At 39.4% G+C, this 27,249-nt stretch overlaps 1 protein-coding gene across 15 annotated transcripts in view; it reads left to right on the top strand.

Moving 5' to 3' along the window:
* The window catches only part of lrrc7 (leucine rich repeat containing 7), a 98,824-nt gene that overhangs the window by 53,117 nt on the left and 18,458 nt on the right, over positions 1-27,249 (top strand). For 11 of the 15 annotated variants that reach the window (XM_079349718.1, XM_079349716.1, XM_079349709.1 and 8 more), the window contains 18 exons: positions 6,433-6,635; positions 9,805-9,922; positions 10,201-10,279; positions 10,759-10,848; positions 11,365-11,421; positions 13,409-13,472; positions 14,319-14,393; positions 14,491-14,635; positions 15,438-15,510; positions 15,710-15,727; positions 19,285-19,414; positions 20,137-20,252; positions 20,582-20,651; positions 21,633-21,732; positions 21,982-22,106; positions 23,319-23,597; positions 25,079-25,201; positions 26,365-26,476. In XM_079349718.1, coding sequence (XP_079205844.1) covers positions 6,447-6,635; positions 9,805-9,922; positions 10,201-10,279; positions 10,759-10,848; positions 11,365-11,421; positions 13,409-13,472; positions 14,319-14,393; positions 14,491-14,635; positions 15,438-15,510; positions 15,710-15,727; positions 19,285-19,414; positions 20,137-20,252; positions 20,582-20,651; positions 21,633-21,732; positions 21,982-22,106; positions 23,319-23,597; positions 25,079-25,201; positions 26,365-26,476 — 1,963 coding nt within the window. In that variant the 5' untranslated portion in view covers positions 6,433-6,446. The remainder of the gene's footprint in view (positions 1-6,432; positions 6,636-9,804; positions 9,923-10,200; positions 10,280-10,758; positions 10,849-11,364; positions 11,422-13,408; positions 13,473-14,318; positions 14,394-14,490; positions 14,636-15,437; positions 15,511-15,709; positions 15,728-19,284; positions 19,415-20,136; positions 20,253-20,581; positions 20,652-21,632; positions 21,733-21,981; positions 22,107-23,318; positions 23,598-25,078; positions 25,202-26,364; positions 26,477-27,249) is intronic. The other 4 variants (XM_079349714.1, XM_079349717.1, XM_079349715.1 and 1 more) reach the window with 2 other exon arrangements.

Raw genomic sequence — 27,249 nt, 5'->3', positions numbered from 1 at the left:
AGGGACATAAACTGAGAAAAGAAAATATTTCAGTGAATAACAAGTTTGCTGTGATCTACAGAAATAACGTATGCATTCTTTTTATGGTGATATTTTTGTCTTGAATTGCTCCCTGGGGACAAATAAGTATTTTAGAATTGTACACACGCACACACACACACACACACACACACACACACACACACACACACACCATTCATTTAACGGATGTGTGTGTGTGTGTGTGTGTGTCTGGGCACTTGCTGCATCTGCAGCGTGTGGCGTGTGAGTCAGACATATCGGGGAGCGCATGTTGAGGAACTTTATCTTTATTTATTTTTTTACCACGCTCTGGAGGAGTTTGTTTGGCTGAGTTTACAGCTACAGACGACATCAGGCTGTAACTTAACAAATGTTGACTTACTGATTGATGTTATACGTTGCCACCAGCTGATACCTTGAGGACTCATGAAGATGTGAACAGAAGAGTCATAGCAACCTTTGAAACAGAATAAACATCCACACTTACATATCAACACTTCAGATCCGCTTCTTTGTAAAAAGCCGCTAAAAATATTCGTAGGGCAGAATTCTGTCACTATTTTTACACCATGGCTTTACACACACACTTAAACCCTGCCTTCCGTATACTCACTCTGCACAGGGAAGGCAGTGCATTTTTTTTTACTTCATGTTCAGAAATGTTCTATTGATCCACAGATCACGTGTTGCCCAAACGGTGTTGGGGCTCTGATTCGTTTCAGCGCTGATGTGTGGGCATGTAGCATGTCTGTGTTTGTGTTACTGTTTGTGTTCTCTATGAGACCGTTGGGTGAGTTCAGCACAGTGCAACATCGACACTTTTACAAAAACAGAACCGTGGTGTAAAAAGAGAGAGTGTGCTCTGGAGCCGGCGTTCAGGTGCTCTAAAGGTGTCTAATATATTTGAGTCCATGTAGAGCAACGCTGAATGTGGAGCGATCGCCCACTGAGTGCAGCATGTTCTGTTTTATGACACACGGAAAGAGAAAGAAGGAGTAAAAATACACTCATGGGAGACGGTCTCTATGGCAGCTGTTACTATGGTGACGGTAAAGGCTGCACGTGAAGTGATGGGACCTGGGGGAATTCACATACACACTCACTCACCACACTGAAACTTCAATGAAGATCAGAGGGATGAAATAAGAAAAGAGGACACATGAGGTGAATTTTAGAAAGAACAGAGACACCAGCAGAAGACTCTTAGAGCGGGGCAGAGTCATTTTTTATACACGTGTATGTAACCTTAAGTCATTCTTCATCCATCTTTCATACATAATACTTTCAGTCAACTGCATTTTAGAGGGAAGGGCATCCAGGGAGCCCAAAAGTACTCATTTAAATAAAATCGTATTCTCCGTACTATAAGTCACACTTAATTTTCATAGTTTTGCTGATTTACATATCAACATATAGGCTATTGCTGCGTCCCAGTTGAACTGGGAAGTGGGAAATTCTGAGTTCCCAGTCGGAAGTGTCAACTGAGACGCCCCCTGATGTCGTATATTCTAGTTGGAAAGTCAGAGAAAATGTAGTTGCCTGAGTGAGAATCCAACATGGCTACTACCTGCATGAAACACATGTTAAAGCTGTAACTATAGTGTTTTCTCGCCGCTTGCTCCCCTTTTAGTGTGATCAAATCAATCACACCGATACTGTCGTGCAAGTTCTCTGTGTGGACATGTTTTCCTTTTATTTTTGTGCACAAACTATCACGTAGTGTGTTGTTATCGTCTGGTATTAGTTAACAAAACAAAGGTACTACTTGATTTGCCGACTTGCAACTGAAACCAAGTATACCCAACTCCAGCCGCGGGTACAATATAAGCAATGTCCCCAAACAAACCATGCCCCCGACAAACCACGCCCACCTAATTGGTTAGGGTTACATTAGATCGGATTGGATGGGGCGTATTTAGTAGCCAGTCTACAGGGTAAGGGTTTGTTACAGTACAAGTATAGTTGTGGCTCAATGAAGCGTTATCATGTCTACTGTTCTATGTACTAATACTGTGATTTATTGTACATACTTGACATTTGTAAAAACTGAATCTACAAAAAAGTTCTGCAGCTGAAATAACAAGATCGCTATGGTAACTTGTTATTGTTATCAAAATGTGAATTCTGACAAAAAGACTTTTTTTTGTTGAAGACAGAGGAATCAAAGTGTTGCTGGGTTTCTGCAGTACGTCACACAGGAACGCTTTGGATACTTTGGGTTTGATTTGGTTAATTCCTCCTTAAAGCGACAGCGTATATTCCTCCAGCAGGTTTCATGAAAACTCACAGATATCCTGCTTACAAACTTTTAAATGTGCCCTTCCTTTTCCTTTTTTCTTTATTTTGAACTAGTTCTATATCTTTTCTTTGCATCTAATAATCCTTTACTTTCTATTAATAAAAGTGCAATATCAAGAACAACTCGTTTAATTCCAGTGTCTCTGATGAAGACTCATCTGTACCACGTTTTTTTTTTTACACCTTTAAGAAATACATTTTAAAAAAATCCTGCTGCAGACCTCTCAAAGACTAAAAGAGAGCTAAGTATTTAACCTAAATGCAGCTATTGTAATCTTGCTTCAGTAAATATCTTAATGACAGAGAACAAAACACATAAAGACATCCTTTGCTCATATTAACTTTAGGAATTTCACAATTAGACTGTAGAACTTCAAATGCATAACATTTACTTATAATTAGATATTTTGACATGTTGGTAATTATTACCATCATTTTTGCTAATGTGTATAAGCAGCTGTGTGTGGCCTGAGTGTGTTTGCATTTCTTGCAAATGTCTCCCTCGTCACATTTCAGATCCTTTGATGTCGTCATCGTTCTCATTTGTTGTGTGTCAGGAGCTTGTGTGTGCACTTATAGCGTTGCTGCTGCAGAGTCAGTCTGCTCTGTCATACTGTTTCCATAGCAGCAGCGAGAGCCAACACAGCCAACCACGCTCACTTCCTTCTTTCACCCTATTGGTGATGGCTGACTCTGACTCTCTCCTTACTCTTTTTTTTTGTCTCTCTGCTTCAGTGAAGTTCACATTCATTCATTAATACAGGGTGGACTGGACCACGAGGGACACAAAGACACAGGTCTATAGTTGTCTTTAAACATTAAAATCAGTGATGAGCACAAGCTGAATGTGAGCTGGTAAAGACCAGATTCTGGTAAAATGTGTTGATGAGGTTATTATTATTATTATTTTTTAATCTGTTAAACCAAAACAATTTCTTAAACTGAAATCCACAGATTTGAGGTAGCGCTCAAGACTCTGCAGCTCTTCTTCTTTGTCCTTGTTCTGTGGTTTTCCAGGTCCCAAATCTGTCTCTGGAGGTGCCTGTGTCATGAAGGTGACTGCCCACAGTCTGCACTCATGGTTGCACATAAACATCCTCCTGTTTGCTCCTAATATTTGTCATTACCCTCACTTTCTCTCTGCTCTTTCTCTCCGCTCTATTGACTTAAAAAAAAACCAGAGCGTTATTGTTAGTTGGGTCTGTTATTTCTTATTTAAGCTGTTACATCAAATGACTTTGAGTGCGTAATCAAGCAGATGCAGATTCAGTCAATAATGAAAACAGATTGTTTAGCAGACAGTGCGGATATTTAGTTAAACCACTTTGCCAAAATGATTAACCACAATGCTTTTCTAGTCGGGTGTTTTGGATCCCTTCAAAGAGATTTTTAAAGTGACTTCATCACATGTCAGCCTGGAAAACAAATGATGTAGCTCAAGTTTGGCCAACCTTTTTGTTTTCAATTTATGACTTGTATCAAAAAGCATTTGGGAGAAGCCTTTTTGTGTTTTTTATCAGTTCAGCAAAGACTTGAAATATGGTTGAGCAAATGTTTCATAGATACTAAATTCTAAGTCAGTCTGAAAAATTCCTGGTGTGCACTGCATTACTCTGAAAAACTGTCTGTTCCCACTCAAGCTGCACCCCGGTTCAGTAGCATAGCTGTTCACAGGGCACCCAACGATCCTAAAAACAGGAAATAGGTGTGATGATGAGTAATATTTACAGTCTACGGTCTTCATGGACCGTGTTTGGGGCAGGACAGAGTGTGCTGACTTTATAGATGTCATCATAGTTCATGTTGAAGTCTGGTTACTGTTTGTTTTTATTCTCCATCGTTTATACTTTCACAGTTTGAAGACTAAGGCCTGATGATATTTTTTTTTTTAAAAGGAAAACTCTTTACAATGTTCATTTATTTAAAGAACTGTTTTACACTTTATGATTTCAACCCATTGATGTGTAAAAAAAAAAAAAAACCATATATGGATATATCTTGGTTACTTGCTCTGCGTTGCAAGTCAATCCACTCACTTTTTAGGTAGACATACAGACTATAACCAAACCAAAGTCGTCCAAAGTCCATTGTTTTCTCTTCTTATCTCTTATAAGGTTTGTAATCTTCTTTGCTAAAGTTGTGCCCACTTCTCAGCACTGAACAATCCCTCCCTGACCCCATGAGAAGTGTCTGCACAGTAGGCTATACACGTTTTGTGGACAAACACTAAATCCCAGCTCGCCTCATTACGCCCGCTTTGAGCACGGTCGTGGATAAGGATGTATTGATTTTTATGCGCCGGCCCTTTTAGATAAACAGTCCTGGAGGATCTGCGGCGCTCTTTATCAGATTTCACCCGCCTTGCTACAGACTGGAGCTGATAACATAGTGTCCTCACTGAAGATGACTCTGTCTATCTCCTGGATTCATCTGGTCGCACTGTGCAGCCGGACATGTGTGTGTTTATAGACAGATAAAGCTGCAGCTCTTATCTCCGAGTCTGCGCTCCTTTTCTCCTCGTCCTCCTTTTCTGTTTTGTCTCTACTGTAGCTATTAACTCCTCATCAAGTCTCCTGTCAGCCTCCATTTCTCCTCTCCTCTCCTCTCCTCTCCTCTCCTCTCATTGTCATCCCTGCTGGTTTTAGCTCATCCGGATCAAACAGGAAATTGAGGCATTACTGAGATATCTAAAAACTCAGTCTTTGTTACTTACTCAGTCTCTCTTGAAAAGGAGACATTAGAGTGTTTTTTTATTTGTCAGTAGATTGAGTGGAGAGTTTGGATTGATAAATCCTCACTCAAGCTTTTTATTACCCACGGTTAGCTTCCTCATGCCATTCAGCGACTACAGTAATGGAGCGATGTTGACATAGAATTACAAAGGATTCAGTTCAATTATTTGGTGCTTGTTGTTTGAGGAAATGACTCTGTGTGTGTGTGTGTGTGTGTGTGTGTGTGTGTGTGTGTGTGTGTGTGTGTGTGTGTGTGTGTGTGTGTGTCTGAAGAGCTGGGAGTTCAGTTCCTGAGTTTAATATTTACTGTATAAAATAAAACCAGTATTAGAATAGAACAATGACTTCTTTTAAGAGCTATAAAACTCAGTGATGTAGCGTACATGTAGAAAGACAAATCAAATGACTTTCTTCCTCAGTAGAAAGTCACTTTTCAACTGACTTGACTTTCTTTGTGTTTCTCATCCAGTGATTTAATGAGATGCACAAGAGGCCAAGCTGGCACACAAAAAAATAAAAAGCAAAAAAGTAATTCACTTAAAAAAAAACACACACACAAAGATGTTTGTGCAGTATGTATGATTACAGTGACCACAAGATTTGATATCCTTACTTGTCGGTGTGTGAGTGTTACATTGAGATGAAATTACATTTTAATTTCTCATGTTTGTCATCTTCCATAGTTTTTGCTGAGTATCTTCATAAAAGTAAAATCAAGGGTGGCATTGACCACTTGGAAGTTTGCAGGTTTTCGTAGGGCTAATGTTTATCCCCTTATCCCAGCTTAGAATTGAGCGAGGGCCAGGAACACCTTTGACAGCTCGCCAGTTTATGATGGGACTGTTTGCCAATTTCGTAGATGATGTGGCTCCACTGACAAAATGATAGATCTGCTCAAAGTGTCAGCTTAATGCTGTTGGGAGAAGACTTCTAATAAAGACAGCGTCATTTTACACTCTCAGGTCTAAATGAACATGTACACATTTTTCTTATATTTTTTGACACTTGTTTGGGGTAGGTGTTGTTTATTGAATAGCAGGTTTCTTTTTTTTCATCACATTACTCATCAAAAGCTGTGAAATCTGTTGTGCAGCTCACATTTATTATACAATTTTTAGAGAAAAGCCCACACATTAATTTAAATGCCACCTCTGCAGTTAATCTTGAAAGGAGACACAGACTCGATGCTTCTTAACTTGGTAATGTATTTTTTTTTTTTTGCTGTGAAACTGTCAAAACAAGGGCTTGAATAATGACTTAGCTACTAAAAAATTTTCAGACATAACAAGCACATTGATGTCCATGAGTTGCAGACACGTTGATTTGAAACTAGCATCTTCCATCTCCTCATCCCCCTCCTCTCCTCTTCTTGCTTCTACAGTGCAGTGTCTGGAAATGACCACTAAGCGGAAGCTGATTGGCCGGCTGGTGCCGTGCCGTTGTTTCCGCGGGGAAGAGGAAGTGATCTCAGTGTTGGACTACTCCCACTGCAGCCTGCAGCAGGTCCCAAAGGAGATCTTCAGCTTCGAGAGAACTCTGGAGGAGCTTTACTTAGATGCCAACCAGATTGAGGAGCTACCCAAGGTAACACTGAACCGTTGGTTTTCCCATTTGTGGTCAGTACCAGAGCAGTACTGTCTGATACCTGAAACAGGACTTGACCTTTGTGCTTTTTCATATTAAAGACATCCCGGGTTTATCTTTTAAGTCAATGTTCATTATTCGACTCTGTCAGCCTCAGGTTCATTTAATGCATTGAAGTGAATGCTAATGTTGGTGTTAGTATTACGGTAGGGATGTTTCTAGGTGATTAGTTTCCAAACAGGTTAAGCAGAAATCTAAATTCAAACAAAACAAAGAGTCTAAAGGTCAAGGTGACAAGTGTGGCAGACGTTTGCAGTGCTGTAACCGACACACATAGTTTCCCTCATAGCAGGTTAACATCAACATGCCTGTGTTAAATATGGTGCCGCAATGATCTGCTCCAATTATGCCAGTTGAAACTGATGTACCATGCATACATTTTGATCACAACTTAACCAATGCCAAGCGACGATGCTTCTACAAAAGACTATCTGTTTTCTGTGCTTGTTTACATCCAGATAGTAGAGAAGGGGAGCAGTTGACTGGCATTGAGGGCCAACACATCCAAATATTAAAGATTTGTTTAATAAATCTGTAGTTCTGGTTCTGACGAGGGAGGGTGATGATTGATATCCTATCCTTGCATGCAAAAACCATCCAGGTTCTTCCTCTGTGGCTTATAAATGTTTATATTTTTAAGTCTATCCATTCAGTGTTGTGTTGAAATAGAGTCTGCCTATTTGCTGTGATAGAGATAGACGTGGATCACACCTGGCACGGTTTGCAAATTTGTACAGTATTGTTTGGGTATCCTTCGCTTGACTTACCTTCTTATCAACAGTACCTGTTTACATTCTGCAAATATCATCATATGTTAGATAGCAGCACTGTGACAAGAAACACGGGGTGAAAGAGAAGGTCAGTTTTCCCGCCATGTGGTCTCTGTCTGCAGCAGGCCATCCGAGAGTTTGAGAAAAACCCCCTGTGAGCAGTGATGGGACAAAACGCCCTTCTGATATTTCAAGGAGAATTACAGGAGGTGTTTGTACGAGGGGCTGTCTCATTTGATTGATATCCTGTCCTGGTTTAAATGACACAGATGTTGAATTGGATCTCTAAAAATAACCTCAGACAGACTAATAGAGCTGTGTAACCGGCAGGTCAAACTTTCATTCAACTGACTAAAGAAAATCTCCTCAGCTTTGACGGTGAGTTTTGTGTGCGTGTGCCAAGATTGTATACAGTAAGAGATGTTGTGGCTGCCAGAATGATTGGCCTTTATGTAAGTGGGTCGGAGAACTCCTTGAGTGAGTGTGTGTAAATGATTGCGTCTTTAAGTACATTGGCCTGGAGTAACCCCAGTTCAAGTGTTACAATTGATAACATTATGGAGATTGTATCAAAGATCAAATGAACAATTAAACAAATGTGCTCAAAATTGAGCACAAAACAAAACACACACAAAGGTATTGACATGGTGTCATAAACATAGGATTAAATTTGTGTAATGACATCCAGCTGAATAAACACACAACATATATATTTATCATAAACAATTGTCAGTGTATAACATTTAACCTTTTATCCCTCTGCAATATGTTAGATGCGTTTGTTGTTTTACTGTTTTAAGATTATGGGAAAAAATGCAGCATATTACAAAATATTGTCAATCAATCTATAGTGTGAGGAGATTAGAAATTGGTATACCCTATGGAGAAAAATAAGTGGGTATACCTGCGTTTACCCTTCACTACACCACTGTTTGATACTGTGCCTGTGTTTGCAAAATACCTTCCTGAAACTAAAATAAATAAATAGATCAGTCCTCAGGAGAGACTCAAACTGGCATGGATTCATCTGAGCGTAGCCAATGGCTAGCTTGGAGCCATTACAATGTTACCCATGTCGTGAGACCTCTGCTTTTTTGTTTCAAAGATATTGGAGCTATCAAAAGTTTTGTTGCGACATTTTTCAGCAGAACTTGCAAGTCTGTGCTCCTATGTTAGTACATATTTTCATGAATTGTTCATCTTGGTCATTTTGTGGATGTATCACTTTAAATCTTAGGGTAATTCTTCTTTAGGTCTGTGTAGCTGTAATATTGTACATACATATGTGTTAGACACCTCATTCTATCATCTATCACCAGATCTATACTCGGAGAGAAAGGGAAATATCATTTTCTGAGGTTGAAGAATGAAAAGAGAATTTGTAAGCTGTACCTTCTAACAAAATATAAGCAACACTGTTAACACGGAAACCCTCTCATTTGTGTTGTCTGACCTCGGCTTGTAATCCACAATCCGTCTCGCGATTGCCTCGTTGAATATTTAGAGCAGAAACACCCCCACCTAACAAGCTGTGTGTCTGATTAAAAAAAAAGAGAAGATACCAGCTGCTTATCCTCCAGTGGACGTTAAACTCTAAGACATCAGAGTGATTGAAACACGCACAAATAGAGTATTTGTTTGGTCATATTTGCATTTTGAGAAAAATAATCTGACTGATCATTAATTTAATTGGTACACTAACAAATAAATCACTCAATTGCAAAATTCTGCTTTGTTTTTTGTTTGTATGTTGCGTGTTTGTACGTTGTGTGTTTGTAAGGTGTGTGTTTGTACGTTGTGTGTTTGTAAGGTGTGTGTTTGTACGTTGTGTGTTTGTAAGGTGTGTGTTTGTACGTTGTGTGTTTGTACGTTGTGTGTTTGTACGTTGCGTGTTTGTAAAGTGTGTGTTTGTACGTTGCGTGTTTGTAAAGTGTGCGTTTGTACGTTGCGTGTTTGTACGTTGCGTGTTTGTATGTGATATTTGTAGGTGATGTTTTGGTGCAGTATTACATTTCTGTTCTCTCAGCTCTGTCCTTTTTGTGAATATGCCTTCCTTCTGTTATATGTTTTGTCATGTGCAGTATTTTTCTATTTAGGGCACACTTTTATGAAAGTCTTTTGCTTTGATTTTAGTCTTTGTTTTGTCCCTCAGGGCCACTATATGTAAATATCGGGAACGGCAGCTAAAACTGCAGCAATTTTCCACAAGATTTCGTCGTGTTTGCCTCCAGCTGACTTTCATGCTCTCTGTCCTTTTGTGCTTTTCTACTAGAGGTCTGTGTGAATTTGCAGACAGACTATAATACCTCATTGTTTACCCCCTCTATGTGTTTCCATAGCAACTCTTCAACTGCCAGGCCTTGAAGAAGCTGAGCATGCCCGATAACGACCTGTCCAACCTACCCACCACCATCGCCAGTTTGGTCAACCTCAAAGAGCTGGACATCAGTAAAAACGGTGAAAAAAAAAATTATCTCTGTAATGAGAACTTCCAAAATGGGGGGAAAAAACTGAAGTTCTTCTGCAGATTGAACAGCATTGTTTTGCTTTAATTCTAAGGTTCACTGGGAGATCTCAGAGGCAATTTAGAATCAACCTTTAAATGATTTAAGTTTACCACAAAATATGGTCAAATCTAACTTTTTGACATTTTTCAAATCGCACTGGAGGTATTTTGCTATCTATGTTAGTGTCACTGAATACAATGCACTGATCTGTTTCTCCCTCTCTCACAGGTATCCAGGAGTTTCCAGATAATATAAAGTGCTGTAAAGGCTTGTCTGTGGTGGAGGCCAGTGTCAACCCAATCACAAAGTACGACTGTAACACAGCAACACCTCAGAGTAACACATGTGACACGAATTCTTTCTGTTGTAGTTAAACATCCCATCTGCATTTCATTTTCTCACACGAATGCAAAACGCTTCTGTACAAAAACAAAATGATACAATATGTGTCGAACATGGAGCAGAAAGAAAGGAGCAGGAGGAACAATTTACAAATTGACTGAAATACACAATGCTGTATTAAAACTGAGTATTACAATCAACAATAATACTGTGTGTGTGTGTGTGTGTGTGTGTGTGTGCGCGCGCGTTTGTGTGTGTGTGTGTGTGCGGAGGGAATGACTCCTATGCCATGTTTCAACAATTAACTGTTTCTCCAGGGTTGTTATGGGAACGTTGTCTGTGTTTCAATGCATCGAAAGCCTTCAAGGAAACACATTATCTCCTTCTTTTGTTCATATTGTCTCTCTCTCTCTTTCTCTCTCTCTCTCTCGCTCGCTCTTTCAGACTCCCAGATGGTTTCACGCAGCTCCTGAATCTGACCCAGCTCTTCTTAAACGATGCCTTCCTCGAGTATCTGCCTGCTAACTTTGGCAGGTAAGCTGACGCATGTCTAAGCGAGTACAAATGTGTGATGCTGCTGGACAGGATGTTTTTTCAACATTGTCAGCACAGACGACTCTGATCCATTGCCACTGTTGTCATTCATAAAGAATCTTTGGGACAATATTTAGTGTATTTAGATTTATTAGCCTATCAACTGAATGTCCTTCACAAAATTACTTATTTTTAGTTACTCAAAGTAGCTGAGCATGAATGATAAGCCTTATGCTTTTGCCTTTTATGGGCTGTTATCCTTGGGGCATCTTCTATATCTTGGCCAAATGTAATCTTTTTATCCATCCATTCATTCAAACACACATCACTCCTACCATCACCAACATTTCTAACTTTGTACCATTCGATTCTATCATCATAAGTACACATCACCAGTTTTAATACTGAATACCGGTCTCCCAACATTTCACAATATAGACAAATGTTTGACTAACAATTGTTACGATTACTGAAGGAAATGAAGACTTGGTTCAGTGCCTTTTGATTTCTTTGCAGACTCTCTAAACTACGGATCCTGGAGCTGAGAGAGAACCACCTGAAAACCATGCCAAAGTAAGACAGCACTGCCATGTGTGTGAGAGAGAGAAATCATAAGGAAAGAAGTAAAATGTTATTCTTCACGCATCACTTGGTTCAAATGAACACACACACACACACACACACACACACACACGCACACACACACACACACACACACACACACACACACACACACACACTCACACACACAGATACACTAATGCAGACAGATGCCTCGTGATATCACGGTTTGTACGCTTGCTCTCCCAGGTGTCCAGATTAAATCTATATTTATCCCTAGCAGGTGTTCTTGAATACTGATGAAGACTGTTGTAGCAGAAGTGTGTTTGTTTTAACAGTTTTAAATGTATCCCGTTAGATCCAATGTGGCTGAATTTATCCCTGTGTTCATGTTAGCCGCTAAGGACACCTCTCTGAAAGCTTTCCAAAGGGATTCCAGTTGCTAATATTACTAATATCTTTCACTATCTTTTCATGACCTACAGGTGTACAATCCTCCAGTCCTTCATTGTTATTGTGTGTGTGATTTACAGTAAATGAAGTTTCATAGAAAAGGAGCATTTTACTCCCCTTCCATACTGACACCATAAATTCAACATGAGTGTACAGCAAAGCTTGAGTGAGAGAATTACTTGGGGTTTTTTTTATCCTCTGCTAGTTCGTCTCATTACAGAGGCTTAAAGCATTGTCAACTTTGACGTTCTCCACAGCAATATTAAAAACATGTCATAAGGCAATGATCATTTCATTTGAACTGGACATTACAATAGCAAAGAAACTAAATGCTAATATGCACAAGAGTGAGAGCACTGTAATCCTATTTGTCATACTTTTATTGCTGTTGTAATGTGTTAATCTCTCCCAATTTTTATTTTATTTATTTGAAAAGAGACGGTATACATTAGTCAACACTCAGCGGATGTAAATCTACTCGAACTGGCTGAAAGGATAAATCTCATTGGCAGTCACTTTTACAGATGTTCTTTGGTGTCACAGAATTAAATATATCCATTAACATACCTGTCATTAGTTTGGATCAAACAAACTAACAAATACAGATATATGCAATTAATACCATTTGGGTAACAAGAACAAATAATCTCCAGAATGACACAGTTGAAGTTGCCATGGGTCGGTACAACATCAGTGTTGATATTGTTTTGGTTCTCAACATAAGCCAATTTGTCACATTACATTTCAATGAATGATGGGCTGCTGACTCTGTGATTAATTGTGGTGTTAAATGTCACTGGTGTGATGCTGAATGAAAAGACCCCCTGGCTAAATGTGCTTTTAAGTAAACATGATCTTATCTTAATCAGTTTTGTGGTAAGGTTGTGACAGTTTATTCGATACTTGACTATTTTTTTTGATACCATGCGCTTGAGAACAGTTCTCTGTGATGTATGATCGATCCGAAATGAGTAACGCCCAAAAATTCAGACATAGTCAGACACCCTGACACCTCTTCTGGGTTATAAATGATAATATACTTAGGTGTACACATTATTTTTGAAGAAAGTCATTTTTATTACTACCATTACGATTAACAGTTAGATGTTGGTCTGTGTAAAGTGACTTTTTTTAATAGCCCTTTGTGCAGGCTGCAAATAATAAAAGATAATCAGCCAATTGTCTATGCTCGAGAGTTCTTTCTTTTGTTGTTGCCATGGTAACGAAATCAGCACCCGTATGATCTTGTCCTTACTGGTATTGGATCAAAGATAAAAATCCTGGTCTCATGATTATCGTAATTTGTTGCACAATGTTTTTCTTACATCATTTTTTTTTAGTTTAAGCTGAAAAATGGCGGGGGACAATTTAATGAATCATAGATAGCAGGTATAGACATATTTATACAACAGTATTAGATACAATATGTGTGCAATTCTCTTTAAGCCATTTTTTTTTCTCTCTCATTTTGCATTCTGAATGTTCAGTCTTTAAAATGCATATAGGTTTGTTCTGATATAGTAATCCCTGTATCCGGTCCTCTCAGGTCCATCCACAGACTGACACAGTTGGAGAGGTTGGATCTGGGTAGCAATGAATTCTCAGACATGGTGAGTTTGAGTGTCATCATCGTGGAATAGATGAAGGGTTTTGGTATTTAACATTGGTATGAGTCTTTGTGGAAGCTCAACATTGACTACTTTACTTCTATATGCATTCACCCAGTTGTTAAGATATCAGTACAAAAATGTGACAGAAGAGCAGTGTACATTCTGTCTGCTGTTCGTCTCTAGATGAAAATGCCTGTTAGCATTATATTAACCCTTTATACTTTTAGGTGACAACATGTTAATTCAGTTTAAATCAATAAAAAGTCATCACATTAAAGTCAAAACTTTTAGTCTCTTCTGGAATAGTTTTTGTAGATGACATTAACCCTGCTGAAGAGAAAGAGATGCTGTGTGCTTTTTTAGGACCACCATCGACTTCAAATATGACATTTTAAGACCTTTCACAGCATATGGGGGAATCCTCTTTAGGCTGTGTGATCCTTCAGTTGACCCTGAAGTGGGACTCATTAGAGCGTTACAGGAGGTCAGACAGGAAGTCGGCTATGACAGGAGTGTGCTGGCTATGACAGGAGTGTGCTGGCTATACAGTCGGCTTCCTGCCAAGAAAAAGGAACCGTTGAGGGACAGATTGCCAGTCTAAGCCATTCTGCCAAAAAAATAATAATTTCCTTCATTTATGCCAAAGATTTGGCCTGAAGATGCTCTTAAGGGAACTCTTAAGTTTTGTATTTTTCTCATTTAATTTTGGATCTGTTCATTATCAAAGCATTAGTGCTGAGTCCTTTGTGAATGAATAATTCAGTTGATAATAGCTGTAGTGCTGCGTTTGTCTTGCTCAATTTGCTATTTTGTGCTAATATAGATTCCTGTGTTTGTTGTTTTAAGCCGGAGGTTTTGGAGCAGATCCACAACCTGAGAGAACTGTGGCTGGATAACAACTCTCTACAGTGTATACCTGGAGTAAGGACCCCAACAAACAAATCAGCATTCTTTCAGATTGTGAATGTATTTCATGTATTTCTTGTCATTTTGTTGGTTCTTCCTCTCCTTGCTGCAGGCAATAGGAAAACTTCGTCAGTTGCGGTACTTGGACTTAGCTAAGAACCGTATTGAGTCGTTGGACACGGACATTTCAGGCTGCGAGTCCTTAGAAGACCTTCTGCTGTCCTCCAACATGCTGCAGCACCTCCCTGACACTATAGGTACACACACAATCACAACCATAGACACGTCAGTTCCTCCCTGAAGTCTTCAGACGCACGCCACCTGTGATGAGTTTGATTTTCAAAAAGGACAAATTCATTTAAAACAGTAGGACACTGTCATTTCCCCCAACCTCCGATTAGAAAGGAATCAATTTTACTCTTGTTTGGGATTGTGTTCAGAGCCATCGTAAAGGGAGCAGTTTTAGGAGGAAGAAATAAGACTATGCATGAGCAGGTACTCTGGCTGTGCAGCCTGCACTGCTGTAGTTGATCTATGTCTAATGGCATGTAGGTCAGGAGAGGTCTTGGTGGCTGACTGTGGTAAGCGGAACAGCTTGCCTGATGGCACTTTGGGATCAAACCCAGCCCTGCCCCTGACACATTTTTGGGTTGTTGCACTGCACAGTAAAACAATCCTTTCATCTACCTTATGAGTAAAAAAAAAAAATGTTTCATGTTTCTTCATGTTTAATATGTGTTTGAATGTGTGACGAATCGTGTGACAGAAGCAGATTTCCCAACGAAATTAGTCTACTATACACGATCAGTCAGTCAACATTAATCAGCGTCTTCAAGTAGTGTGTGAAAATGATCACCTTTCAAACACTTTTTAATTCTCCCACTGAAAACTGATTGCTGGGTAAAGAGGAAGGAACTGAGTGGAGTAAATAATGATACTTTTTAAATAAATGCAGATGTGTCCTTCCATTTGATAATGTTTCTATATGTGGGTGTGTGTGTGTGTGTGTGTGTGTGTGTGTGTGTGTGTGTGTGTGTGTGTGTGTGTGTGTACATTTAGGAATGTTGAAGAAGCTGACAACATTGAAGGTAGATGACAACCAGCTGACCTCACTGCCTAACACCATCGGGAGGTAAGAAACCTGTAGAATCACTAACTACCATAAAAACCTCACAGACACATTCAACAGTATTTAGTCAGATTTTCAACGAAGGGTTTATCTTAGGTGGGTTGTTGTTTTTCTTGTTCATTACTGTTGGTTGCGTTGTTACTATGATGGCTCATGATTTGGGGCGTTCTGTGTGTTGTTTGCTGCGTTGCCGTGGCAACAGTGCGAAGCCAAAACACGGGTGAGTAACATTAGCCCACTGAATCCAGGGGTGTGTTCGGAGACACACAGATGTTTCAATGTGTTACAGATACAAACACCAAAGCACACAACCATAAAGGGCTTTGGATAATTACATGCAAACATAAATCATTCGACTTCATTACATTTTTTTTTTAATATTTGGACTCAGCATTTGAATAAAATCTCCAGAGTTAAGTGAAAGTGCATCGCTAAAACATAAAAGTTTGAGACCGAAAATGATTGCATGTAAAGTGATTCAGTCATTTATTGCACTAATCTTATTATAATCCATCACAGTCCACATTTAATCACAGAAATCAAATTAGAATGACATTTGTTGAATTATGCCAGAATGTTTCTGGAGGGGAAACGCATCATTTTATCTCTGTGTGCTTTTCAGATTGATTATGAGCATGATCATTTTCCCACTGAGCAAATAAGAATGAATGTTTAATTCTCTCTCTGTGGACACTTCAAACAAAGCCTACAGTAACTTACATAGATTACATTGAATTCATTTCAGTGGAATAAATGAATGATTCCCCTCTTTGCCTTTTCAATCATTTCATCTGTGATGGATTGAGAAGACCTGACGAGTGCTATTTCATATCCTCGACAATAGATTGAAAATGTTGCTCTTTGCAACATGTTTGTATCTGAATGCTCTGAAAACATTTTGTCCTCCTGAACAAATCCCTGGTTTTAGATTCAATAAGTAAAACTGTAGATGCTTTCCCTCCGATTAAGCCAAAACGTCCTTGAACGTTCCTTTCCTTACCCTTTGTGTTCTGTAATTCTGTAACAGAAAAATCTGTAATGCATTTCTAAGAATTATGAAAGAGGCTTCATGCCAACAGTGTTTCCACCTAACACTTTCCTGTATCCATACAGTTAGACATGTGTTTAGAGTATGAGTATACATAGACAGTGAATTCCCCCTTATATACTAAATCAATTCTGTGCAGGATGTTTTCAGAGAGGTGAATCAGGAGATATTTTCTCAACATTGCTTGTTTGCTGCACCAGCCGTTATGGATCGAAAAAGACATGAATGTAAAGAAGTCTTGTTTTTCACTGAAGTGGGGAATAGTTTAACGCCACATATCAGCTATGACATGATCGATGTATTCAGTACTGTGCAAAAGTCTTGGGCTACCAAAAACAGCAGATTGCAAACTCAAATTAATATCAGCATTCCTCAAATATCAGGGGCAAGTGTCTACTGCCACACCACATCTTTTAAGTCTTTGTCAACATCTGAAATGTGTTTTGGAATAAAGTGTAGTATTCATCATCTCTACCTTATTTAGTTTTGAAGTACTGAACATTTTTTTTGTGTATCAGAAATGGCCTCCTGTAATTAAGCATACTTATTGAAATCACTTTCACTACTGGTACCGCTGACCCTTGGGAGATCGGTTAACAGAAGAACAGAAGTTGCTAGATGCTGGTGACTATATGATGACAATGATATGCAAAATGAAATTTACAAATCAGCATATTAGGCACCCCGTAAGGTCTAAACATAAAATCGCTCCTTTGCTTCCATTAGAGAGTCTGAGAGTCTGTTCCAGACATATAGAGAATAAAAACTGAGCGTTAATTCTCTATGCTTGGTTGTGATTCTTGGGACAGAAAGTAGACCTGTCCCAGAGACCTGAGAGGTCAGATGATTCATACTGTAACTGAAGGTCACTTGTGTATTTTGACTGCTGCGCACACCAGCACAAGTATTTATAAATAATGTCTATCTTGATATATGAATGGAGTAATATATATGGAGTACCCTTAAAATGTTCTTAAAAAACAAAGCCAGCGGTGGCTCCGGACTTTTTCACAGTACTGCAGCAGAATCCCCTGAGATGTGTCTCCGAAGATTTTTGTTAACTTAGCTTCTACTCTCAAACAGAGGGATCTTAAAACAAGTGAGCTGTCAGTGTGTTGTGCCTCGTTTCCACTGCATGGTGCGGATCAACTCAACTCTACCTGCTTCACTTGAAACTGATCTGTTTTGGTTTTCCATTGACAGATGTTTTGGATATTACCTGCAATTTGGTACTTTTGGGGTCTCAACCCAGCTGGCGTATTAGAGATTTGAGACTATGCTAAATTATGTGACTCCAAAACCCCCCCCCGAAAAACAGTCTACCTACTGTATTGCCAGAGGTTGAATGGATTAAAACATAGAAGTCATGAAATTTGACACATTATGATGCTCAGCTAGGAACCTGTCTCCAGACAGCAGATACTATCTGAAGTGGAAAACAAAAGGAGAGAAAGTACAAGTACCAGTTCCAGGGTAGTGGAGTAGAGTACAGCTGATACCATGCTTTGTTGAAATATGGCACAAGTTTCTTTCTGGGTAACTGCAGCATTGTGGGGGGAAATCAAGCAGGATAGCAGATATATTCTCCCTTGTTTCCAAGGAGATGTAAATCTTGAAACTTGTGTCTTATGGTGAACCAACAAGAAACTGTTTTTACTTGCAACACCTACAAGTAGGATTGAAGGATTATGGGTTTGGTTTACATCTGCCTGCCAAATAATCTTAAAAGTGATGTAATTGAGAGATTAAACTCCAGCTGTATGTACAGGGGAGAAGGAGACATCTTTTTTTCTCAGGTATAAATGTCAAACAATTTACAAAGAAAGCAATTAAGTAGTCAAATTGTACTCTCCTTAAATACTAAACCTCCTCTCTTCTTCTCTCCTTTGTTACTCCATATGGTGGCCCAGATGGTCCTAGTCCATTGGGAATAATAGCAAACCAATGCTATGTTAACAGTGACAGTACATTAATGTAAAATGGTTGTCACATTAGCATTAGCCTGCTGTTAGCGTGCTGCTAGTCCAATCATGGCAGGGGGTCAGGGTGTTACTGTAGAGGGGCTGTCGTGGGTGTTTGTGTGGATCTTGGCTGAGGGGAGAAGATAAGATCCAGGTGGAAGAATTACAAACACTGCAACACTGGATTCAAGTGGGAAAATATGGGATGACAGACAAAGAAACAAGACCAAATAAATGTTTGTAACACCAAAGTAAGATGAGTATTGTTTAGTTACGGCTTAATTATCCACCCACAGATAAAGTCATTTGGATGATTCTTCAGTCTGTTGATCTGTTTCTTCTCCCAGCAGTCTTTTCTTCATGGTTCTTATCAAAACACCTTACAGGATTAGGCTGCTGTTATTCTAGCATTTTTCTTTTTGTCTACAAATCCCACAAAAAAAAAAACAACAACTCTGCATTAACCCTTCCATCAATACTTGTCCATGTCACTCCGCATTGTTAGATAATTATGGAGACGTTTTTCCCTTACAGATAGAAGCTGACTATTTGTCTACAAACACACTACTTGATTCTGGTTTCGTTTTCTGATGGGTTTGTTGACAACAGGAAAAATAAAGAGTAGCACCACCCTCATCCTTTAGCGCCCTTGTAGAAATGTCAGGTTGTAACAGAGCTTTTGCTGCTTGCAGAGTGATTCTTTTTGTTTCTTTTTTTCTGTCATTTTCTCTGTATCTCCTCCTGTCTGCATCTGTTCCTCTCACACAGTCTGTCTCTGTTGGAGGAGTTGGACGTTAGTTGTAATGAGTTGGAGTCGTTGCCACCCACTATTGGCTACCTGCTCAGTTTGAGGACATTCGCTGCTGATGAGAACTTCCTCTCAGAGCTTCCCCGGGAGGTAAAAACATCAACATGTAAAAAAACAACAAAAAACCCCCCACCTCTGATCCTTGTTGCCAACGTGGTATTTAAATCTTTTAGAAACTTGAGTGATTTGAAATGGTCTTTTTTAGTTTTTTTAATTGCCTGTAGATGAAAATGAAATGTTTTTGAACTGACCACGAATCTGAGAATAAACAGTAAGAAATCAAAACAGCTGACTACTTAAAAAGTAGTTTTAATTATCACATATTCATTTTTTAATAATTTTGTTTAAGGAATAAACAGAGCAGTGACATTGACTCAAAGGCTAAATATAGGATGATAAGGAGATATCTTTGAGAGTAAGAGTAAATATATTTGAGTTTAAAATGAAATCTATCCACATAATATGAAATGAAAATACAGTTCTGTTCCAAATTTAAAACACAACGCCTTAAATTATCCTTATCATTATTGGTATGATTTTTTTTATTTTATTTTAGGGCCTTTATGCCTTTATTTTGGAGACCCCAAATTTATATTGACATACTCTGTGTGTATCATCCACTGATGGTCATTTTTTACACTAGAATAAACCGATACTTATAAACCGAGATATTCAGAAGTTGTATTGAAACTCTTTATACACAGCATTGCAGGTGAGACGGTCTGAAGGTTTTTGTCATGTAGAAGATCTGCTTCAGTGAGTGTGATGTAATGTGATGTGTGTGTCTGTGTGTGTGTGTGTGTGTGTTTCAGATCGGTAACTGTAAGAACGTGACGGTGATGTCGCTGCGTTCCAACAAACTCGAGTTTCTTCCTGATGAAATCGGACAGATGACCAAACTACGAGTCCTTAACCTTAGTGACAACAGGTACACACATCCACACACGCATACACACAAAGAGGCAGACACACAAACAGATTACCAAACTATGACTCAGTCGTGAAAATTGATGCACACACATTAACACAAGCAGGCAGCACTTTCTTTCTCAATGGCCATTCTGGTTCTCTAGCTGATCTCAAGGCCTGCAGTTGCCATGGGAATGGGTGAGTGTGTTGCCATGGTGACGTGCTCTGCAGGCTGTATAGTGCGTGGGTATATGAAACATCTCTCTTCTCTCTCTCTCTCTCTCTCTCTCTCTCTCTCTCTCTTTCTCTCTCTCTCTCTCTCTCTTTTTGTCTCTGTCTCTCTTGCAGGTTAAAAAATTTACCGTTTACCTTCACAAAGCTGAAGGACCTGGCAGCTCTCTGGCTCTCTGACAATCAGGTATCTCTCTCCTCCCACTCTTTTCCTGCTAACGAGTGTGAAGCTACTGTATGAATATATAAACATTAATCAGTTAACAAAGCCATTACTCCTATCAGACTATTTTTAGTTACAGTTCTGCTTAGTCCAAGTTCTCCAGCATCACTTTTCTGCTTGATTTTCTTTTATGATGATACTTCATTTTAAGATACAGTCGGATTTGTTTGCACATCATAACTGCTCTACAGTAAAGGCTAGACTAAGACTGGAAGCAAAAAAAGATACAGAAAAATCTGAAAAATGTAATATCACAGAAGACAATATTAAATATCTAGCAATAGATGTGTGGTCTATCACTGGGTCTGAGTTTGATTTTAGGATTGACTGCTGGACAGAAAAAAAACTGCCTCTGTACATGTGGCACGCAAAGGGACACATAACAAACATCTTCATGCAGTACGGAGGGTTTTACAAGCAGCTTTCTTTAATTTTTGTAAACAAACAATCAGTGAATCTGTTAAAAATCAAAAAGATTTGTTTGCAACAACAGTTAGAAATCCATCAAATTATCATTTTAATAGATGTTAATCAATGTTTTGTTTTGTTTTTTAATCAGAGGAACATGCAAATTAAAGACGCAACTTATTCCACCAAGTGTTCACATTGCAAGATTGAATTTGTGTTACAAATGTTAACGTTGAATCAGTGCTCGTCCGTTTGATTATCAGTTTTTTCTTTGGAAAGTTGAGAGTGCAAATTGTTACCAAGTGATTACCATGAATACTTTGTCTCCCCTCTGTCAGTCAGTCGGGATATGATTTAGATGAAACGCTGAAGTTTGTTTGTAGCTAATCAGATATTCTAAAAAAATGACTCAGCCTGCAACACAACCATTAATTACAAGAGTTAGGATTCGGTTTAGATGAGGTTGTGGGGTTTGAACATGATCAGAGCGTGTTATCAAGAATACTATGACATATGTGTGTGTGTTTGTGTTTGCAGTCCAAGGCTCTGATCCCCCTGCAGACAGAAGCCCACCCTGAAACCAAACAGAAGGTTTTGACCAACTACATGTTTCCTCAACAACCGCGACATGATGAGGGTACAAACTCTGCATGATGGCTAGAACAACTGTGTTCATGTGTGTTTGTAAAAGCTTCAGGGTGTTTTGTAGGAGGCCTGATAGATTGGTATCTGTGTAATTATACTTGTTCATTTCCCAGTATTAGAATATGTTGAGTTTATGTGTGAAATAGTTTTTGTGTGTAGAGAAAGTTATTAACCAAGCTGTATTTGTCATTTGATCCTGTCTTTAATATGTATTTGTGGGTTTATGTGCTTGTGTGTGCAGACTACCAGTCAGACAGTGACAGCTTTAATCCTACTCTTTGGGAGGAGCAGAGACAGCAGAGGATGACTGTGGCCTTTGACTTTGAGGACAAGAAAGAAGAAGAAGACAACTCTGGGAAGGTTAAGGTCAGCTTTTTTTGTCTCTACTTTACTCTCTCTCTCTCTCTCTCTCTGTCTGTCTGTCTGTCTGTCTGTCTGTCTGTCTGTCTGTCTGTCTGTCTGTCTGTCTGTCTGTCTGTCTGTCTGTCTGTCTGTCTGTCTGTCTCTTCTCTCTCTCTCTCTCTCTCTCTCTCTCTCTCTCTCTCTCTCTCTCTCTCTCTCTCTCTCTCTCTCTCTCTCTCTCTCTCTCTCTCTCTCGCTCGTTGTCTCTGCTGAGTATAAGAGCAGGAGGAGGTCATTTGAAGCAGCCAGGGATTCAATAGAAGTTTTGCAAAGGCAGCATTAACTGACCAGCTACTGCTAGCATAGTACTTTGTCAATCGATAATAGACGGACAGATTTTCACATTTGAACTGTTATTCATCTTTATCTTCGTACTAGTAACACAGACAGGCTTGTGAATGTTTTGTATCTTAGATTTCAACAGCTGAACCTCATCATTCTCATCGTTTCTGAGCCATTTGACAAACAATGGTGAATCTTTTGTGATGAAATTCACATAATTTCACCGGGCTTCAGTTGATATCTGAACATTAAAAACAACCTTGTACTATATCATGGAGAGCAAGCAGGTCCTGCAGCTATGAATCCATCAGTCTGATGATCATTTGTTATCCCCGTTGTGACTGGCTTTAGTGCACATGATTCTGTTTATTACACTGCTTCTAACTGCTTAAAACTGATTGTTTTAAATTAAATATACTGCCTATCATTTTTATATACTGCATGTTCACTTTTAATACAGACATGTTAAATCAGTGTTGTTGACAAATCTAGGAGAATTTCCTCTTGTGTTGGATCCTTTTGAAAGTGAAATGAAAATAAGAAAAGTCTTTTCCATAATCCTGCACTTCCTCCCAAACTCCTGTGGCGTTTCTCCTCAGATTTTACTGGTATATTGGAGTGTCTGAAACAATACAGGTGTCAGTAACACAATATCAACGTTCAATAGAGAAATGATTTACAAGAAGGTCAAGAAGGAAAACAACATCAGAACATTCAACAAGAAATCTGAGAAAAATGGACTGTGACAGAGCTGACGATGCCTTGTTTCTGATGTTTTGAAGATTCACACAGGCTGACACGTTTACTTGCACTCTTAAGTAGATGCATGCTCACTGTGTGTGTCCTTTTTATGCATGTGTACACCAATCAACCCATTTTTATTTATGTGTGAAGGTGGAGATAAACCTAAAGCGCTACCCAACACCTTACCCTGAGGACCTAAAGAACATGGTCAAGTCAGTGCAAAGCCTTGTGGGTAAAAGCGTACACGCCGGACACCCGCACCAACACCAGCACCAGCACCAACACCAACACCAACACCCACACCAACACCAACACCAGCACCAGCACCAGCTGAGCACAGGCACTGCCACCTCGGCAGGAACCAACATGGAACACACACACCTCAGCAAAGAACCATACGAACCGCCATGGCCCCTGCCTCCTAAAGAGGTAGGAAACACACACTCACAGCCACAAGCATGCTCACAGTCACACACTAATGTTCTAAAAATCACTGCAGGATATGAATAAAAAAATGCAAATAATCATTTACGAAAACTTAAGCTGTTGTGAGTTGCCAATGCATGGGGCAGTCTCAAGTCATTCTGCAGAGGGAACAAACATTTGTTGCAGGTCGACCCGTAAATTAGAAGAAAAAAATTCTGAGGCAAAAATAACAGGTTAAGTCAAAACAATAACAATACCAGTCTAGCAAGTATAACAGTCAGTGCTCTGAACTTATACCGTCAAAACAATAGCCAAAAAGCTGGTTTTGTCTTTTCAAAACAGCAGCTTATTTTCTGCATAGGTTGTAGCTGCCAGGGAAAAGCGTTCTCAGGAAAAGTGAAGTGGATTGACACAAAAACAGCAAACTTAAACAGTGCCAGCAAACAATGTCACTTTTTTTATTTGCATAAAATTTTTTCGTAAAAAATTGTGAAAGTGTGTTTTTAAAATCTTAATATTAGAAGATGAAAACTAAACACATTTTTAGGTAGTTTAGAGACAGGGTTGGTAATTTTCGAAAACTAGCATGACTTTGAAAGTAGCATCCCCTCAGTGCTCCGTCTTCACCCACCCCCTCCCCTCTGTGCTTCCTCAAAAGCCCTGCCCCTCACTTACAAGCATGAGCGCCGTGCTTTTAGTGTGGGCTAGTGCATTCATGGGGTAGAGAAGGAGCAGGGAAGTCTGATTGGTTCATCAGATTGGTACCTCATGGCAGACATTGGTCGAAGTTTTTACAGGCTTTCAACCGCTACAGGTGATGGACTTTCTTCATTCCTATTTCGGAGCACATGATTTATTAATTTCTGTCAGGACCTAAAGACAAGTTCAACCAAAACCTATCAATCAAGTGTGTCTGGGGAAAATGACCGACCCTGCCTCTAATGTTGAATATCACAATTTCCCATAAACCCTTGCTGCTCCGTATGTTAGCTTTGCTTGTGTAGCGGTTAGGACTCTTTTGCCTTTTTTTTTTTTTTAAACATAAAAGCAATGGCCAGAAATGAAAGGCTAACTGTAGCATGCTACAAAGTTACACCACAGTTGCATGATTGGATCGTACCACTGAGCTTACACTTGTGTGTTTATCATGATGATGTTTGATGTCCCCCACATCTTGTGTGTTTCATTCGGTTGCTTTTTTAGCTGTCTCCTTTTTCCGAGAGATGTAAAAAAAGAAATCACAAATAGTGTATGCACTGACATTTTTTATTTTTGGATAAGCTCTAAAGCGTGTGCACACAACAGAACTATTTCAGGCATCTAACCCAAAAAAATGGTTATAAATTGACATCAAGGTGAGGTGACTTGAAATGCTTACTTATTTTCCAGGGATTAGGACTCATTCCTTCAGCACCCCAAAGGACGGAGATCTATGATCATTAAGGTGTAGGACAGGCAGCACAAATTGTGTGTGTGTTTTCCAGGTGACAGACAGAGAGATGCAGGACTTCTCTCAGTCTCAGCTAATGGATCAGGGATCAATGCATAACTCTGGCATCGACATTCCCAAGAGGAAGGACAAAGAAGACTTAACGGAGAGCTCGGAGGTTTGTCACGTTGTGATGCACAGTACATTTGAACAGGACCATGTCTGGGTCTACAGTGTTTTTGGCTTGAATTAAGGCCCACATTGGTCCATCTTCTCAGTCATCTTCTGTTTGTTTTGCATGATTTCGTATGATGAGATTATCAGGACAGTAGCTCAGTTTGTAGGGACTTGGGTTGGGATTCCAGAGGGTTGCCAGTTCAAATTCTGGTGCAGACCAAAATAAGGTGAATGGGCACCTCCGCAGTACTCAGGAAGTGCCTTTGCATCTCTCCAGCTACCATGCACACGTACTTCCATATAATAGGCCATATCAGGAGTTGACCCTCTGGTTCCCATCCCAAATCCCTACAAACTGAGACCTCGGTAGTACTCTGCATTGGAGTATGTATCAGCCCCACTCTGACATCTCTCCATTACTGCATGTCCACGGGTCCTGTTTGTGCATGTGTGTGATTTGGGCCCATGTGTGCAAAGAAGCATGTCTCTCTATAACACAGTGTAAACTCTCAGGGATTAAGAAAGTGTGTCAAATTTAAAGGGTGATGGCAATTTATATATTCCACACACTAGATTATTCCAAGTTAAGGACTTTAGAATCCTTCTTGTGAATCACCAAAGCTGTCTTTCTTTTCAGTTTAAATCATCAAAAGTCATTAACTGCATTAATTCCCTGCCTCATTAAGTCTGTGCAAAGATGAAAATACGTACTAAGCCAAATTGTTGACATCCATGTTAAGCAGTCAGTACTCTTCTTTAGTGTCTTTGCAAACATTATGCAGGTTACTTGTTGCAAAACTGATTGTTGTTTCCTTTTTCCAGCTTTAACAGACATTAGTTTCACGTACTGACTTGATTTGCATACTCTCATTCCTTATTGTTTGTGAACGGTTTCTTTATCATGTCATGTTTATTGGGACATGTGCTGCCACTGACTTGGCCAGGTCACTCTTGTGAAAGAGATCTTGATCTCAATGGGTTGGTAACATGGCTAAAGAAAGGTTAAACACAAACATTAAAACGTAAAAAAGCTCTGAGCTCTCTTGTCTATGTGTTTACATGTTGCTCACCTTCCACAGCAGACTACTTCCTTTGTAAGCTCTAAACTGAGATATATAGAGTAAGGATGTCCTGATGTGAACCTGCGTGTTCCTCTACTCACAGGACTCTATGGGCGGCTCTCCAAACGATATCCGTATCTCTGACATGAGGCCCACCCTGGTGGAGCCACCGATGTACAAACCAAAGGTGGTGCTTCTGGGGAAGGACAAGAAAGGTACAGTGTCATATAATATACACACATACATAGAGACATAACCAGAGGCTCCTACATGTAAACAGAGGAGCACACATTCAGTCCACTCAGTAATTTAATGTGTCTGCTGTTTGAAGCTTTGGGCCATGTTGTAATAGTGTCCAATAATTAGTCATGGTGTTAAGCAGATTTATTTCAGCACAAAACACAGTGGGGGGGAGGGGGTACCAGTGAACGTCTCCAGTGAATCAAGGTTCAAGTCGAAAGTGTTCAGCTTTATTCTCGACCCTCTTTACTTATTTTAGCCTGAAGGCCTCCGTTTCATAAAAGCTAAAACCAAAGCTGGAGAAGTTTCACTAATGAGCACAAAGCGAATTTTACTGCCTTATCAAAAATCTGTTCTTTTGTTCTCAATAATTTAGTCCCCTAATCCTGTCTACTGAGCAAGGATGTTATTATCTTTTCTCCATGACAAACTGCAGCTCTGTTTAATTCCGAGCTCGGAGTGTAATCCACCCCTAAGTCAGATTAACTCAAAATGATTAACTCTCAGACAGATTGTTAAGCTTAATGTGTGTAATTTATGATTGACAGGTTTTAAGGCAAAGGTAATAAAAAGCTGTAATCTGCTTGTTTTGTTAAAGTATAATTCAGAATCATTGGTTCTGTCATGTGCTTTTATTCAAAGTAAGAATGAACTTCAGGAGACAGAGGAGTTTCAATCAATCAATTATTATTTATTCAGCACCAATTCATAACAAGTGTTATCTCGAGGCGCTTTACAAAAGATGATG

The sequence above is a fragment of the Symphodus melops genome (genome assembly GCF_947650265.1).
Source record: "Symphodus melops genome assembly, chromosome: 8".
Taxonomy (NCBI): Eukaryota; Metazoa; Chordata; class Actinopteri; order Labriformes; family Labridae; genus Symphodus; species Symphodus melops.
Note: the sequence above shows the minus strand (reverse complement) of the source record. Positions and strands in the feature narration are given on the sequence as shown.